General features: G+C 35.9%; 1 protein-coding gene across 1 annotated transcript; it reads left to right on the plus strand.

Annotated features, from left to right (window-relative positions):
- The first annotated feature begins 431 nt into the window (after positions 1-431).
- On the plus strand, positions 432-6,681 carry LOC306846157 (sorting nexin-16-like). Its single transcript, XM_079379290.1, has 7 exons — positions 432-684; positions 1,872-1,955; positions 2,069-2,214; positions 3,283-3,352; positions 3,486-3,622; positions 5,861-5,968; positions 6,136-6,681. The coding sequence occupies exons 1-7, from the start codon at positions 532-534 to the stop codon at positions 6,230-6,232; spliced, it is 795 nt and encodes a 264-aa protein (XP_079235416.1). The 5' UTR covers positions 432-531; the 3' UTR covers positions 6,233-6,681.
- Positions 6,682-19,868: the final 13,187 nt, after the last annotated feature.

Consider the following 19,868-nt stretch of genomic DNA (forward strand, 5'->3'; position numbering starts at 1 on the left):
GTGTTAATTATTTCTCCACACTTAACTTTTCCTCTTTCCAACAACAAAATGCAAAACAAAGGCAGTCATTAGGGAACTTTTGTGGTGTGAAACCAGTCATTAAACAGCAGGGAGGAAGAATGGACCAGCTTTATTTCTTCATTAACTAAAGGACTTTGTTACTACATCACAAAATGTGTTAATACTTTGTCACTGTTTTTCTCAAACCAACACTCAAATGTTACACGATTCTGCAATACGGTTTCAGACAACTATAATAAAATGTAGCTAAAATGCAGTAAAAAGGGGTAAAAAAATATTGGAAATGTAATTGTTATGCTAGGTTTTTGTAGATCTACATTTACCATACCATGCAAATACAAATGACTTGTAAATTGATCGTATGGAGAAGGTGTGGTTTGGTTGTGTCTCGTCCGTGATCTGATTCACTTCTTTTAATAGTGAGGAATGCAGAAGATGACATTCAGTCAACTTCTGCTAACATTAGATTCATGACTTTTTTTCCCCTAGGTCCATTGCAGAAGATACACCATGTTTTACCAGAACCACAGTCCAGATGTTGTAAGCAGAGGAAATGTGATGGAGTATTACAGCAATGGATTTTGCAGAGGAAGCAATGAAGAAAGGACACTCAAGGTCACCTTGCTTGGATATAAGGTCATGGAGGAAAAGACAAAGTTTACAGTAAGGATTTACTTATTTGTGGTTCTTTTCACACTGCTGTCATGAATTTATATTAGATTCTCTGGTGTTCATATTTTAAATGCATAGCCCTCAATGGGCATATTTCTCTCCAAAATAGAAATTCTGTCATCGTTTTCTTTCCTCATGTTGTTCCAAACTTGTTTTTTTTTCTTCCGTGTGAAACACAAAAGCAGAAATTCTGAATAATGTGCTAATTTTATACTTGCAATTAAACAAAATGGGGACTGGACCTTCACGCTTTAAAAGGGAGCAAAAGCATCATAAATGTATTATACAAGTGTCGGTCACACTTTATATTAAGAGGCCTTAACTATTTATTTACATCAAAAAATAAGTACAATGTACTTATTGTGCTCATATTGTATTGCAAAACACTTTTGCTGCTATTGAGGTGGGATACGGGTTAGGTTAGGGACAGGTTAAGTGGTGTGGGTAGGTGTAAGGGTGGGTTAACAGTGTAATTATAAATGCAATTACAGAAATTAATTACATATAGGTATTTATGAAAATATAAGTACAATGTAAAAACATGTACACAATAAGTGCATTGTACCAAATGATTCGTTTAAATGAAAGTACATAGTAGTTAAGGCCACCTCATATAAAGTGGGACCCAAGTGTCTTCTAGTCTTTGTGTGCCTTTGTTTCAAAACAAACCTAAATAAACAGGCATTGTTCACCCAAAAAGGAACTCTGCCTCATGTTGTTCCAAAACCATAACACAAATTAAGATATTATTTATGAAACCTGAGAGATTTCTGTCCCTCCATTGAAAGTCCATGAAACCAAAACATTGATGATTCAAGAAGTTTATAAAAACATTGTAAATATGATCCATATGAATCAATGTGCGTTAATCAGTTGCTTATATATGAATAGAAACCTAAATTAAATTGGTTCAACGTTTAAAATGATCATGTCTCTTCAGAATACTTGGTTTAAGTCACTTTTACATCAGTTTTATGAACATTTTGAATTGTCGGTTTCATTATAAATACATTTATTCTTGTTTCAAAGATGAACAAAAGTCTTGTGAGTTCAAAACAACTTGAGTAAATGATAAGTGAACTAACCCTTTAAGAATCACATGGAAAAAGTTGGAAAATGATTCAAAGGCAGTTTTTAGTGATAAAGAGGACATGATGTTCCCTTTTTGCACTTCTCAGGTCTACAAGATCTTAGTGAAGCGTGCACCAGAGAGCTGGCACATTTTTAGACGATACACAGACTTCTCTCGGCTACATGACAAGGTCAGGCACAGGTGACTCATGTCAGCTGACAGTGCAGTAATAGAGACATGCTCAGTTTTTCTTAGAATTTCCTTCTTTTAGATGTGGGTGACTCTTTATGTGTGTGTTTTCAGCTGAAGGAGGTGTTTCCTTCGTTTAACTTTGCCCTGCCACCCAAGCGTTGGTTCAAGAACTTCAGCGCTGAATTTCTAGAAGAGAGACAACTGGGCCTACAAAACTTTCTACAAAACCTGATTGCTCTTAAAGACGTGAGAAATAGGTACTTATTACATTATGCTTCTTTTAGCAACTGACTTAAAAAATAGTAATTGTTTACTCGCCCTCATGTTGTTCCAAACCTGTATGACATTCTTTCTTCTGCAGAACACTATATATATATATATATATATATATATATATATATATATATACTAATTTTTTTTTTTATCTCTACGACCCCAAACATTTGAAACATTCTTAAAAATAGAAGAAAGAAGAAAAAAAATCATATAGGTTTGGTGTGAGAATGTGAGAACCTCTGGTTGAGCTGAGCCAAAGTTTAATACTGCTTTTAATCTGTATTAAGAAAAATAGTTCTGAATTTAATATCTGTGCAAGGTACAAAAGAGGCTTAAATTAATGAATTTATATATATATATATATATATATATATATATATATATATATATATATATATATATATATATATAAATAAATTCATTAATTTAAGATGTTTAAGATGTTAATTTGGGCTAAAACTGCCATTTAGGTTTAGCCCAAATTAACATCTTAAACTCTATTTTGTACATATTTTGGATTTCAGTTATAGTTTGGCACACCCGAATTTAAAGGAGCCCATTTCCCACATACACTGGAGTAAATGGATAAAAATAGTCACATTTTACAGAAATCAGCTTCATTTGAAATAAATGATAAATGATTTATTTCATGATAAACATACAAATAATCCAATTTAATTGTATTTATTTATTTATTCTGAATCTGAATCCTGTTTGAGAACTCATCTTGTTTTTTAATGTTCTTCATCAACAAGTATAAAGAACAGTGAAAGATGTTAATGGTAACAAGGTTGCAGATTTTGCCTAAATAAAGCAGTCACTAAGTAGGGCTGATTAATTTGGGACCAAATGTCATTAACAATATTACTTTAAAAATATATTTGTTTGATAATTGTACAGGGTTGAATGATTGAGCTTGACAAACACAGTCAGCTATATAATACATGCTAGCACTGTTGTCAATATATGTGTGAAGATTATTTGCTGCCACAATGTCACACTTTAATGGAAAACCGTAACACAGTAAGACTGCTTTCTCTTTACTGAAGCGAGGCAGTCAGAGAATTCCTATGTCTGGATGACCCACCCACTGCTTTTGACGATATTAGAGAGAGATGGGTAAGCTCACTCAGTTGCTTCAATTATTTTATCCAATTATCTGGACATACCAGCTTACAACCACATCCCTGACCACAAACAAAAATAAATAACACAATGGACTAATCCATTTCTCCTGCTGTTCCTACTAAAGGCCTTCTGTGAGACACTGGGAGGGACCAACTGTTGCCTTCAAAGAGACTTAATGGACGATGAGAGAGAGACTGAGTCCCTGAGAAATGTCCCGCTGCACAAAGAACTCCAAATTAGCCAGACAGAGAGGACAAAGAAGTAATGTAGCAACATGACCTATTTGTGGGTTGCTTAGGAAACAGGGACAAGCAGGTGGATTTCTGGTTTTCTGGCTGAAATTAATGACTCCGAAATGATTCTTATGCTCAAGGAAATGAAGTCTAATTGGATTAAGTGCCGCACAAAATGCGGCCTCTACCAGCAACACTAATTGCTTGTAGAAATACCAAAGTGTTATGCCCATTTAAATTGGTAATGTAATTTGTATTAGATTTGCAGATTTTAAATGCAACATTGAGCAAAAATGTGTAACTTTTAACCCCGTAAACCTGACATATCAAATAATAGTCCGAAAAAAAACATATTATTATTATTTTAATGGAACAGTTTATTGAACCTTTAGGAAAAAGTTTGCATATGTGTTTTTTTTATTATCATATCTGATACATCATTATAGCTCATACACTCACCTAAAGGATTATTAGGAACACCATACTAATACTGTGTTTGACCCCCTTTCACCTTCAGAACTGCCTTAATTCTACGTGGCATTGATTCAACAAGGTGCTGAAAGCATTCTTTAGAAATGTTGGCCCATATTGATAGGATAGCATCTTGCAGTTGATGGAGATTTGTGGGATGCACATCCAGGGCACGAAGCTCCCGTTCCACCACATCCCAAAGATGCTCTGTTGGGTTGAGATCTGGTGACTGTGGGGGCCATTTTAGTAAAGTGAACTCATTGTCACGTTCAAGAAACCAATTTGAAATGATTCGAGCTTTGTGACATGGTGCATTATCCTGCTGGAAGTAGCCATCAGAGGATGGGTACATGGTGGTCATAAAGGGATGGACATGGTCAGAAATAATGCTCAGGTAGGCCGTGGCATTTAAACGATGCCCAATTGGCACTAAGGGGCCTAAAGTGTGCCAAGAAAACATCCCCCACACCATTACACCACCACCACCAGCCTGCACAGTGGTAACAAGGCATGATGGATCCATGTTCTCATTCTGTTTACGCCAAATTCTGACTCTACCATCTGAATGTCTCAACAGAAATCGAGACTCATCAGACCAGGCAACATTTTTCCAGTCTTCAACCGTCCAATTTTGGTGAGCTCGTGCAAATTGTTGCCTCTTTTTCCTATTTGTAGTGGAGATGAGTGGTACCCGGTGGGGTCTTCTGCTGTTGTAGCCCATCCGCCTCAAGGTTGTGCGTGTTGTGGCTTCACAAATGCTTTGCTGCATACCTCGGTTGTAACGAGTGGTTATTTCAGTCAAAGTTGCTCTACTGTCAGCTTGAATCAGTCGGCCCATTCTCCTCTGACCTCTAGCATCAACAAGGCATTTTCGCCCACAGGACTGCCGCATACTGGATGTTTTTCCCTTTTCACACCATTCTTTGTAAACCCTAGAAATGGTTGTGCGTGAAAATCCCAGTAACTGAGCAGATTGTGAAATACTCAGACCGGCCCGTCTGGCACCAACAACCATGCCACGCTCAAAATTGCTTAAATCACCTTTCTTTCCCATTCTGACATTCAGTTTGGAGTTCAGGAGATTGTCTTGACCAGGACCACACCCATAAATGCATTGAAGCAACTGCCATGTGATTGGTTGATTAGATAATTGCATTAATGAGAAATTGAACAGGTGTTCCTAATAATCCTTTAGGTGAGTGTAGATTATGATATTGAAGAATATGGAACTCATACTCAAGTAAGACACACAAACTGAGCAAAAATATGCAATTTGGTGCAGTCGCTGATATTCATATGGCTAAAAATGAACATGAAATATATAATAGCTTGTAATCAAAGCTCTGTAGTTTTTATTGTGGGGTCAAAAATGGTAAGCAATCAATGCCATACAATAATGATTGAGTGATGAACAAATAAATGTTCCTCAAAAATATTTGATACTCACATTTTAACATTATTTTTCTAAGTAAAGGAAATGGTAAACTAAAGTTGCTTCAGTCCAGTAAGTGTTTAGGCATGTAGATGATAGAAGGCATGTAGATGATTGTGTATTACAGATTTTCAGAGAAGCTTTGATCATGCTGATAAGTTAAAGGCTGTATTAAATATGATACAGTAGGCTTTACAAGGTTGAGTTTGAGTTAAGATGAATTAAGTAGCATGATTAATGTAAGTGAAATCCACCCTCATGTCATACTATAAACACTATATGAAGTTTTCAAGTTGATCAAGACTGTACCACTGGACTAACATATCACATATGTTTAACTTCTCCCTGTTTAACTCCATATAGTGGCATGTATCGTACCCAAGAGGAGCTGAACAGAGAGCCCAGAGACGTTTTAACAGCACAGGAATATAAAGAAGTGGAGAGAGACGCCCTCAGGAGACCAAATAAAAGGTAATCATGCATGTCTACCATATAATTGATTCTTTTTCCACGTACTCCCTTTGCAATGAATTCTAGCTGAGTCTTATTATTTAAATAAACATCCCATAATTTTACTGAGAATCAGGATGTGTCTCGGGAGCATTTTGTCTTATTATATTGCTTGTATCTCTTTTCAGTTCTGAACTGGGGTTCATAAGGAGCCATGGAGCGTGCTGGTGCGGATCAGCAACTGACAGTCCAGAAAAGCACAGTTCTAAGAAGCCCATTAAATAAATTAAAAGAAAGGGGGAAAACCTCAGCAAATAGGGCACTTTCTTCAAATCTGCTGTTTGTTCTTAGTCCATAATAAGAGCAGAAAAGCCGTTTTGCTTATTTTGAATGAATCAAAATGATTTGGAGCACAAACGCTTTTAATGACTTAACTGAAAAGATGTTCTTTAAAAGGTTTAATGATGTTTGTGAGTACATGTGTGATTCTGGTTTGTTTTATAGAGATTTTATAGGACATCTGCATCAAACTCACACTTGGACTATAGCAGCTAAAGAAGTAACGTCACTCGCTCTCTACAATTTTCTGTTCGTTACCCAGATTTTTGACTTCTGTTTTGGATTATTCACATTTGAGTATTGGCTTTTGTGATTTGGATTGTGGAATAAATTGATACACTCGGATTCTTCTGATTCAAATGAGTCATCAAGCCAGAAACTGTATAACTTCTTGGAAAATGAAAAGGAACAAAAAATACTTCTATGTATTACTTATCTGAATGTTTTATTCATGCATGTATCATGTGTGGCAGATATATTTTCTGTCACATATTTGATATTTGAATCAACTGTTCTAGTGCAGCTGGTATCTGTTAGACTATATCTGTCCACACAACATGATCTTTCTGGTGAAGCTGATTGAGCTAGTTAAGAAGCCTGGTTGGTATATTATGCAGCATCCAAAATTCAACATGAAATGCAGTGATGATGTATTTTTGTTTAGCATTACCCAATAGGATTTTGCTTTTGGATTATAGCAGGCTTTAAGATCTGTGAAACAAAAGCTTATTCTTACACAATATTTTTTCTTCATGATAATCTCCACAAATGAACACAACCTAAATACAGAGAAGTAAAAAGCTGAACGTAGACTATAAACGAATCCCACACTCGTATGACTTCATTTGTCACCACATTTAAGCTTCAACAATTCCTTCCGGCTTTATTTACAAAGCATTTTCCCTGACAGTCTGAGCTAGAAAAGATAGAAAAACAATGACTAGTAAATAGATGAGTTTGCTGTTCAGCATGATGCCGTTTAATGTCTCAGATAACCTCTGTAGTCCCATTTAGTCACTTGTTAGCAAAAAAAAAAAAAATAGGTTTTACTGATGTATTTTATGTCGTAGAATAAAACATGAAAATACCTTGAGCTTGTGTTAAACGCAGACCTTACATTTTTACCAAAAACCCATTGTCTTTAAGACGATATGGAACCGGAAGTGCGAAAGTGCTAACTCGTTTCAGGGTTTTGGCCTGCAAAAATACGAGATCCCTGCAGCGCTCTATTTTACTGTGATGAAAGAACTATGAAAAATTGTAGCTACCAAGTAAATAGCTGCCCACTTGGTGGAGCAGCCTAATTTTTAAAAACTCAAGGTCTAATGCGTGATAAATTGCCTTTACGGTGCAGTTTTGACTTGTGTCAGAGTATAATAAAGAGGATAAGTATTATATGCCTCAGTTCAAATAGGCCTATCTCAGTGGTGTTTGGTCTTAGACGTGATTTCTGTGCCACTAGTGGCACCAAATACACTGTAAAAAAAATTCCGTAAAATTTACGGTAAAAAACTGGCAGCTGTGGTTGCCAGAATTCTACCGTAAAAAATACGTTAGCAACGTTTTAGGTTTTACGGTTTTAACTTTAATTTACAGTTAAATACCGTAATTTCTTTAACTGATATAATCTTAATATACCAACCTATTAAAGTACTGAAATCTGTTTTTTTCCTTTGAAATGCACTGATAACCACCAAATGCAGATGATGATGAGAAAGTCACATGATGAGCCAAAGCCCATCACAAGCAACTTTTAAACAATAGCATATATAGAAGGTGCACAGTGTCATTCACACAAGCACTAAACACCATCATGGTGAGACTCATTAAATGAAATATGCTATAAACATTAATTTAACAACATTAGATGTAACATACAACCCTAATAAACATAACAACAATTCAACATTATTGAAGAAAAATGTTAATTTATATTTTTTAATCTTACCCAAGACTGAATGGTATGAAATTGTCCACAAAAAATGAAGCAGCACAACAGTTTTCAACATTCATAATAATCAGAAATATTTATTGAGCAGCAAATCAGTATATTAGAATGATTTCTGAAGGATCATGTGACACTGAAGACTGGAGTAATGATGCTGAAATTTCAGCTTTGATCACAGAAATCAATTATATTTTACTATATATTCGCCTAGTTTAAATTGTAACATTATATATTTCACAGTACTGTTTACTGTATTTTTCATCATCAAAATCATTTGTATTGTCTTTTCCACAATTGGAGCTCTATTCCTAAAATGATAGATGTCAAGCTCCTGCAAAAGGACAAATACTGTATATGATGACCAATAGAAAGGACCCATAAAAGCAGTCCACAATCTGCACTATTCTAGTCTTCTACACAATACTGGAGCATTGTGCCATATGGACTGATAATATTGGTACTTAACTTTAGTGATATTAAACTGTCCCTTGTACAAATTCTTTAAAATTCTTTACTATTTGTCATATACACCAGAAAAGACAAATTATAATGTCAAGAATATGTCACTCATTTATGGTGTGGTGTGTTGCGGACCGGGTTTGGTGGGCCGCTCTGTGCCAAAAAGTCCAGGGCCACTTTTTGGCCCCAGTCCACCCCTGGTGGTCAGTGAAGTTGTTTCACTTATGTGTATGAAATTATGCATATTAAATGATTAGTCATTTGTAATGAGCCCTTAATGATTTAAATATAATTGAAATGTCTTAATTAAAATGATAACTTTGTTCAAATCAATTTATTAAATCATTCCCTCAGCTTGATTAATAACACATCAAATGGTGCAACGAGCACAATAATAAACCTTCTCTGAAAATGCAAACTAAGCAAAAATGTAAACTCGGGAAAAAAAACAGTATCACATCTTCTTTCGAAGTTTTCTGAAGGGAAGAATGATTTGGTCCAAAGCTTGGAAGCCTTTGTTTTAGTTCAGACATTTAATGTTAACATGTCTTGAAGGGTTTAGTGATTTCTGGCCACTGTAACTGAGTGGAAAGCAAACACACTGTCATCTGCAATCAGTGGATGACAAATATCTCAGCCTGCTAAAGTCATACATGTGAATATGGGCCAGTCAGCAATTCCACTTATCCCTGAGGATAAAGCTATCAAATTTGATCTCGCGGACATTATTAGACTCAGTTACTCCCTTACTTTACACTCTCTGTGCTCTCCATCGATCACTAGAATATCTGTAGACATTCAGCAGTAGTGAAATACAACACAATGGCCACATGATGTTTCATTTATGATATTTTCACAGAAAGTCGGGGGCCTGATTAACATGATACTGCTAAATAAGTACTAACTCATGGGCCAAATCTTGAGCGAAGGCGATTTTGTGAGCTGGTGGGATCATGGGGTCACCTCTGTTGTGTATCTCCAAAATTAGCAACAGCCAGAACCTGGACTTGTTTAAATTTTCCCGTCAATGTTGCCTTAAAATTAAGCAGGCAGTTTTCGAAAGTAATCCTGCTCACAGGATCCTTCAATCTCGGTTAGTCATAGAACAAAGGAAGGCAAGTGAATCAACAGTACTAGAACGAACTCGCTGTTCCATTTGGCAGTAACATCAAAGATGTCTTGCTTTCTAGTTTATCCACAGTTCATCTTAATATAATAAAAGTCCATATCATTTACTCATGAATGGTGCATGTGATAAGGACACTGTGATGTAATACAACAATATACTTCATTTTTAAGCTTGTTTCAGAACACTAAGCCTGCACAAATTTGCAAGAAATCTGTGCGTCACAGAAAAGCCCTTAGTTCTTATCTCTTCACGGCATGTTAAACCATAATAGGTCATGACACTTTGTGAAGAATTAAATGCAGAGAAATGGCACAGAACATGCCATTGATTAGCAACAAGCAAATGTGGTAATAGTTTGCAAATGTTCAGCACTCAAAGCTGCGAGAAAAGACAAAAAGTCATTTTTTACTGGTCACTGCATGGGCTGACTCAGTATTTCATTGGGAAAATATTATGACACATACACCATACTGTGATATTGTCGACATCTGTAGGTTAAACCCATATGCTGTGCATTTAGCCCCGGCAGGAGGCAGGAATATGGGTTCCCAAAGTAAGTAAGCAAGTACGTAAGCAAGCAAATACATACATACATGCATGCTGTTTAGGAGGAGATAATGTATTTTGGGGAACTTTTCCAGTGAACAGCTTCTTCAGTATCTGTCTGCTAAATTTGAGTGGGCAGGTAGATCACACCCTCGTGCAATGTAAAAGGAACACAATGTACTGAACATACATCTCTCTCTCTCTCTCTCACGCTCCCTGCACTACGTGCCTGTAAGATAACGTACTGCACATTGCAGACTTCAGAGCTTTCACGCATCTGGACAGATGTGGACGAGAATCACAAAATGCAAAGTGGTGCTTAAATATAGAAGCTATGGCAGATCTCTTGCTTTGCAGTCCTATGGCTTATGCACACCAAGGACGGTAATTGTAATGAAGACTATAAAGAAACAGGGTTTTCCACAACACAATTATAACGATAACAGCACAGAAGAACTATAGCATTGGAATCATGATCAGAACACTTACTGCTTGGTGGTTGCTCTTTTATAGCTCAAGAGATTTCATAGAGTGGGGATATATGTTTCAGAGAGAGTCTCAGAGGTTAACATTCCATAGGATTGCATAAGAGATAATAATAATAATAATAACAGTAACATCAATCAATAAATAAACAAGAAAGCTCAAATCATGTGCTGGAAGAACATAAGAGGTTTTTGAGTTCTGATTGAAATCTCTGACTTTGGGCAAATTGTTCAGAGCCGTAGAGTAGTCACGTCTGGTAATTCACCAAAAACAGTTTTGTAACATCTCTTTTTTTTTTCTTTTCACATGTCAAGTCAAAAGCCCTGGTGTATAATGAGTTGCATTGTAAGTCATAACTGCAATTACTTCAGCACATTATCACTGATATCAATATCTATTGGCTCTGTGTGCTGCAAGATTCACTGACTGATTTAGGAAACCATTCAGGGAAACAACAAAACTAATAATTTTTTTTTGCAAATGATCTGTGAGCAAATCCAAGTAGATTAATATTTCATTTTTTCAACTCTGTTTTTTTAAACACAGAATGAGAAATAATACACCCCACTGTCCTTGAACTATAAACTCCCCTTTCTGAGGCTTCCTTGAATAGCTCTTCTCAAATTGGCAGACGTTGCTTTGAGAGACTACTGGAAGCATATACAAGAATATAGCTGCAAGCAGCAATAACGGGGCCAAGCACATCAGTGGCAAAACGAGGAGCTAAGCACAGTACGGAGCATCAGAACAACTGCAGAAATGAGTAATTGAAGCCATTTTAAGATTATTGCAGTCCAAATGCCTGACAAATCATTTAAAACTACCAGTAATATGATTGAATGACTTTTAAAAACATCTGCAAGCAGTCTTCTTGTATTCTTAATGCTCTTTGTAAACACTGAATCCACTCAGTACTGATCATGAATCATCTAATGAATCAATTCCATGAATTATGTTTTTAATTATTTTCAGAGTTGATTAGTGTCTATGTCCTTGATGGGTTTGATCGGCTGTGTGTCTTGCATTTTCCTTTGATACAATATCACATGCAATTTACAAACACATACAGTTATGGTCTGCACTTTCATATAAACCATTAAACATGTTCCATAACATAAAAAAGAAAAAGGCTAAAAGAAAAAAGATAAAACTTACTTTAAATTATAATAAACCCTAATGTAGAAAATACTAAGGAATGCATTAAAAATTATTATACAACATATTTGATGCCTTTTTACAAATTTTTTTCCCACCTTGCGATTTAGGGCTTCCTGTAATTGGTCAGAAAAATTGATAGCCTTGTCCCCGTACTCACACCATTGATTGAGCTAGTGTTGGCATGTCAGGATTCACAGATAAACATATTTTCAGAAGTTCTGAGAGCACCTCAAAGACATGAATCTATAAATGGATTACTGTCATCCTTGCACATTTTTATGGAAAGCATTTCAGCATTGACAATTGACACATTTCACTTCTAAAAATAAACGAATTAAATCAGTGCTAAATAGGCAATTGCTTTTGTGGCAGATCTGTTTCATATAATGTGCACTAATGCAACAGTAAATGTAACAAGAAAACCAAGCACTCTTGATTTTAATGTGTAATGAACAAAAGCATGAATTTAGACACATCTTGCAACAGAGCAAGACATATTCTATATCCAAAGGTTGCGAGTTCGAGTTTCAGGCCGGCAGGAATTGTAGGTGGGGGGTTAATAACCAGTGCTCTCTCCACCCTCAATACCACGACTGAGGTGCCCTTGAGCAAAGCATCGACCCCCTAACTGCTCCCCGGGCGCTGCAGCATAAATGGCTGCCCACTGCTCCGTGTGTGTGTGTGTGTGTGTGTGTGTGCACTTTGGATGGGTTAAATGCATAGCACAAATTCTGAGTATGGGTTACCATACTTGGCTGTATGTCATATCACTTTCACTAAGTGTACTTAAATATTTTTTTTCCTTCACATTTCTAGGTTTTCTATTATCGGTTTTCAGCTTTCATTGCACTTATGACCATCTAGTTTGCAATGTGTAATATTTAGCATTAGTCCAACTCCTAAGCTTTTATCAGTGTGAAAAGGCTAGTTGCTTAGTAACGAAATAAGGAGAACAATAACAATGTGTTAAAATGCACCTCTAAAGCCAAGAAACTAGCCACAAACCTTTTCAGTCCAACCTGTTCTGGAACATTTGTTCTTTCCTGAGGCTCAATAAGGACAAACAAAAAGCAAAGCTAAATTCTAACCCCAAGACGATTACTTTCCAGACCTCCTTAATCATAAGCAAGACACCTAGTCTGTCCATGCATGACTTAAGTCTTGGTATGAATCAAACTGGATCGAACCAAAAATAAACGGTGGATTAAGCAGCGTGAAGAATTGGATGATGTCTTCATTCACATAACACACCTGAAAGTTTGGACACAATGTTCACAAGTCTGCTTCAACTGGAGGCATAAGCACAAGTGTGAAGAAGAAATAAGTTCCCATGAATTCATAGTTTGACTTGAATATGATCCCATGCCAAATGTAAAACACATTCTAGGCGACGCTTTACAGCCTCACTGTGGAGCTCTATTAATTACAGAATAAAACAAAACAAAAGACTATCGGCACCAGTCGTCTGTTTTACCTTAAGCGTTAGCTGTCACCAAACACCTCATGCTGAGTGTGAGTGTGTGTGTTTGTGTATGCTGATAGTGTGTCCAGGCACGGAATGTAACACTATTAGCTGTAGTATGGGCCATTGGAGTGGGTAATGATTTAATATCTACTTATGCCTAAGGGAGGAGAGTGTGTTGTATTAGGACGCGTATGTGCCGAAAAAGAACTACTTCAGGATTTCAGGGTCAGCTGACAATTAGCCCCACCTGATGAACGTTAGTGAATCAATTGTTCCTGGCCTCAAGCTCCAAAAACACACATTAACGAGCAGCTAGAAGATGCTGTTGCACTAGAGCTGATTATTTTAGTCAATCTAAATAGTTTTAAAACAAGTAACATTTACTTGACATTGAAAAGCCAAGAATAGTAATATAATAAGACATAGACATATATTGAAAAACATTTATTAGCCTATTGCCAAATAGTTTCTCTTGTTTTTAACATAAAACCTGCTAAATGTTAGATTTATGCTTAAAATAAGAAAAAATGCTATTGGGGTGAAAATTATGTTCTCTGAAAAGTACTTTTTATACAACAGTTGAATTGGATTGGCTAAAGTGTTTAAGAGTGCTGATAATATCCATATGGGTCTCACCAGAAGATGGTGTCTCTTCAAATTTGCTCACTCATTTTCATTCACTGCTTCAAGTGGACTTAGTGAAGTAATATATAGGGAATACTGTATGTTGGTGTGGGGGGAACTTCAGGTTGAAACCAGGATTTTTCAGTGACTCTTTTTTTTTAAGTACATTGATTCTACATACTCAAAAAACACAAAAAAACAAAAAAACAATTCATTGGATGAACTCAATTTAATTGAGGGCAGGATTTCCATCCAATAATATGTGTAGCCTCGACTCATAAAAAACTAATTCATGCGATGAAATGTAATTGAGTTGGGTCAACTCAGTTTGATCAAATATAGTTTCAATGAAATTTATACATTGATGAAATATCTATTTTTTTATGCTTGTTGAACTCAAACTAAAACATTTAACTGGAAAATAAATTATTAGGCCGACATCCTTCTACACACAAATACAAAATTATTTGTTGGATTTATGTAACTTTAGGCATCAGCCAACTTATTAGGTATAGCATAAAATGGCATTGCTGCCGTGGCATGCCCATATATATATATATATATTTTTTTTTATTATTTATTAATAAAACAACTTTGCTTTATGTTAGCAGGTCCTCAACCCAAGCACATGCTACAGTTTATCACAATGGTAACCCCCCAAAACACTAACATACCAGAAACTCTTTTAAATACAAACATAGAGGATTAAACATTAACACGTCTCCCAATTTTATCTCTAAATAAAAAATGCCTAAAATAACATTTTATTTCAAGATTTACTCTCCTTATCCAGTCCTGAGCAAAGCATGATGGGAATGGAAATCCACTTCCTAGTTACACAAATAAAATCATTTATGTTCTTTCAAAATGAAAATATTGAATTACATTGCATTTACAGTGGCACAAAAAAAAAAAAATGTTGCACACATATAAACACAGAAATGTTTTGAGATCTGATTTTTTTCACATCTATTCTGAGCCACTTCCAATTATGTTTTTAATCAGATACATGTCTGATATCTGACTTGCATTTAACACATATTTGATTTCCCTTGTAATTCCAAAATGTAAGTTATCTCTCTAAATACATTTTTGAGTCCCATTTAAATGTTTCAGTTGGCCTGTATCACTTGTGGCAGCAGCCTGTTAACAATGTTTCTGTTACTCCCTGTCTAGGAAAAAGTTGCAAAATGAAAAGACTTCCGAGGACAAGAAATGTGCAAAACATTCATTAGTTTATTGGGAGTTTAGGTTTGGGAGCTGACAAGGCCAAAATAACTAAAGAAAACGTTCCAGTGACTACTACGCTAACTACGCTAACACATAAGTGTTAAAGTGCTGTGCACCAATCAGGATGCAGCAACAATCAGCCTGCAGGAGCCAATCAGATGATGTTTCCTAGACCAACTACAGACACTCTCAACACAATAGAGAAATAACAGAACTAACCATATTGTCATTAAAGGCACAATTAACTATGAAAAAAACAAACAAACAAACACAAAACCAGTGCATACCTGAACTCGTGATTCTGCAAGAAATTATATACATCTTTATAATTATATAAATATCACAATCACATCAGCTATTTCTAACACAGTTGTGCTTTTAATAAGTAAACTATCTTGTTTTAAGGACATTTAGATATTTTTACTGTAACAAATATACTAATTAATAATATATATATTTTTTTTGCTGAGAAGCTGTGAAAGTAGATTTTCAAGGATGTTGTAATTACCTACAGCACTATAGGCTGATTTTTTCATCCTTCGAGTCTTTCCTTCCTGAATGAGACCAATGTGCATTAATATCTGAAGGGAGGCTGTTATGCTGCCGGGCTCAACTATTTATAATCATGAAATCTTTAACAAACCGCGATTCTAGGAATTATTTTCTCCAACTGCCACTGCCTTGTTTTCACTCCTGTCAGAAATGAAATATGCCACTACCTGACTAAGAGCTAAAGGTACATTTTAAATTTGCAAAAATGTCAATTGAGGCTTTTTATTAGTCCTTTTTCAAAATACCCCCAAAATGGTCAAATAAGAAGCTACAGAACACTGATGTAAAGCGTCAACACTTGTGCATAGTACGTGTGAAATAAGAGATGTTTATAAGCTAAAGTTCTTGCACCGAACACATTTCTGTAACATAAGGGAGCCATTAGAGGCTTGTCGGCACATGTGCATTTGAAAGTATACTGAGGCACTTTGGGGCAGACAAGTATTACAGCAGAAACCAAATTCCTTTTCTAAATAGGAAATACAATAACAACGGCACAGCTCTGGAAGGAGATGTGATCTATGGAACGAAGACGGTTGAGTGACAGTTTGGCAGCGATATATGACACTGGTCGTTTTCAGAAAAATCAACGAAGAGTCTGGGCAGGCACTTGCATTTTAAAACTGCAAGATATCAGGGATTACTCAAGACCTTGTCACACAAGGGACTCCTGAAACCTCTGGGATGATGCTAGAGTAAATATTGATACAGGACTGATGGATGGAGCAGGGAAATGCAATAAATTACAAGCAGAACGTGTGCTAATTTGTCTGGGGAAAAGCAGTGTGTGGCATTATTCACCTATTGCTTTAACAACAATTTGAGCTGACTTGAATTCCACAAGTTTCTGCAAAACCCGAGGATCATGTTATCCAGCATCGTTTTAAAAGACTCCACGTTTAATTTGATTAGAGACCTAGAGATACTTAGAAAAAGACCTTTAAACATTTCGTCTTCTACATAACACTTGTTTTACATTTTTCAAAATGCTGAAACTTTTATCCCCAGGATTAAATGGAAAATGTTTTTTGATGTCATATCAGAATTTTGGATGTTTATGTTTTTCACCTTGTCTTATTGCAGTTATTCTACAGGTGAAGCTGACGTATCTTAAATACCAGCCACTATTACAAGACTACATTGTACACCCCCACACACAAGGGTTACATGAGAGATTTACATGAGTACAGTCCGCTTATCTCCCAGACCATTATCTTTAGATGTAATATGCTGTATATCAATACAAAATGCATTTCCTTGCCAACATACTGTAGAGAGCTGCATTTTAACATTATGTAACCAAGTTTATGGTGGTTGCAGATAGACTAATAAGAACTCAGGAATGTTGATTACAGTTTGTTTTTTGGTACAGAAAAATATATTTTTTTTTACAAAAATGAAAATTTGCTGAAAATGTACTCACCCTTAAGCCCGAGACACACTGCATGATTTCAGCTGTCCCAGATGAAAGACTGGCATCGTGAAAAAAGCGTGTAGATTTTTGATTCGCCACAGTTGTTTCACGATGCCAATCTTTCATCTGGGACAGCCGAAAATCGTGCAGTGTGTCTCGAGCTTAAGGCCATCCAAATTGTAAGAGATTTGGAGAAATTTAGCAATACGTCACTTGCTCACCAATGGATCCTCTGCGGTGAATGGGTGCCGTCAGAATGAGAGTCCAAACAGCTGATAAATACATTACAATAACCCACAAGTAGTCCAAGAAATAATGCCTTGTGACGTGAAAAGCTGTATGATTGTAAGAAAAAAATCCATCTTTAATGCATTTGTTATTATTACTACTATTATTTTAATTCAGATACATTTAACATCGCTGCACAATAAAAAAAAAAAAAAAAAAAAAAACATACATACACATAAGACACATGATGCCGATTGCACAATTCACATAATTAATAGTTCAGAAATGACATAGATTTATAGGATATAAACTTCAACAGATATTTCTAACTAATGTCATCTTCACACACATATAATGATCACTCCTCCAGTCCAAAAAAATTAATAAAAGGTGACCACAATTCCAAAAAAGACCTAATATTCTTCCTACGGCAGCCATACGTTCCATTACCATGTGCTCTAATAATAAATTTAACCAATGGTTCATATTTAATTATTGCTTAGTTGTTCAATGTTAGAGAATAGCATCTTTAATGCATTTTAACTTTAAAGGGGGGCTTCTGATCAAAATATGAGTTCATAATCCATAATAATGTTTCCTCCAGTGGAAAAGCACATATAAAGCTACATGAACAGGGGACTCATATTTTAGCCAGAAGCGACAGTTTGAAGTTAAAAACACAATAATGATGAATTTATTACAAGCGTGCTGCTTTTTAATTCATTAGACAATAATTGATGGACTGAATTTGTGTGAATTATTGTGATGTGGTACATTGGGTCAAAATGAATAGTTCCTAGCACTTTCTGAATAAACATTTCTCAGAAACAATATGCTGCAGTGAAATTATTTATAAAAGTTTAGTTTAGAACCCAGCAAACCTGTAAAGTAAATCAGTTTCAGATAACTCACTGCCACCGTGTTAAAATATCATATTAGGAATTGGTGCGCAGTATCCATAATTCTAAACAGGTTGTATTAAATCTGTGGAAACAAAGATTTATTTAGAATTAAATTAGATTTATCAGGTGCTGTTATATAATATTGCAGTTATAAATGTTTAAGGTCAGCTGGAACTGGTACTGATTGCAAAATGTGATGCGTATCTACAATCAAAATGTATATACAGTAGCCACAGACACATATTAACTGATGTCTCTTGAGCAATCTATGTAGCAATATTACTTTCCTCTGGGTAAAAAAAGAAAATGCATTTTTGAATGTGTAAATATTTATCCATCCTGAAGCAACTACTCCTTATGTAACTTATCTCCTCATAGATCTCTGAGTAACTGACTATGATCTAATAGAACATTCCAAACCAGTTCAGGATACAATTCTACCAAAGACACTTTTATGAATTAATTTATTGAGTATTTGAAATAAACAAGTGTGGAAAATCTGAGTCCACTTGTTAAATTCCTATTAAAGGCTCAACAGACCTGAACTTCTGGCGTTTCGTGTTATTGGTGCATGATGGCAGCATCAAGCTTTGAGGATGCTTCAACAGCAAGGACTGGAAAACTCATGGAGCTGAAAAATGCTGGAGGACAACATGCTGTGGTCTGCACGAGCTCTTGGAGTTAAGGTTTCAGAGGTTTAGTGTCCTGGCCCAGTCGAACCCAGGGTCTGCTCCAATTGCGCATCTGTAAAATGACTTTTGAAAACTGCACACAAACAGTCTCCACTGAGACTGATGGAGCTGGAGAGCAAACAACTTTGAAGTCAAATCATCTTACAGTGAACTTCAGGTAATCAAGCAACTGAAAAAAAATGCTCTTGATGGCTTCTTCATGGCTTCATTAGATATAGATGATCAATGCAAGCTTATTGTCATATTCATTTATGTAGGCTATTCATTTTTAATGCATCTCAGTGATTTCTGTTGAGGTTTTTTTTTCTTGTGTGTGTGTGCATGATTATGTGGTTTATGAGGACACAAATTTGTATAATGACATGGGTATGACAGAGGTATTACGATAAGGTGGTGTATGAGGTCCCCGTAATTCAAAAGGCTTAAAAAACATACTAAATGGTGTTTTTTTGAAAATCGAAAAATGCACAATATCTCCTGTGAGGGCTAAGTTTAGGTGTAGGGTTGGTGTAGGGCAATAGCACACACAGTTTGTTCAGTATAAATATCATTAAGCCTATGGAGAGTCCCCATAAACCACAAAAACCAACATGTGTGTGTGTGTGTGTGAATGATTGGCAACACATCATGTTCGTGGCGCTGTGATAGATGAGTGAAATGACTTTGGCTGAGTGTTGAATGAGGAGTGCTGTCTCGGAGTGGGGTGGGTCAGTTTGGGCTTTATAAACGCAGCGAATGCGCTTCAGCGC

The sequence above is a fragment of the Barbus barbus genome, assembly GCF_936440315.1.
Source record: "Barbus barbus genome assembly, chromosome: 26".
Taxonomy (NCBI): Eukaryota; Metazoa; Chordata; class Actinopteri; order Cypriniformes; family Cyprinidae; genus Barbus; species Barbus barbus.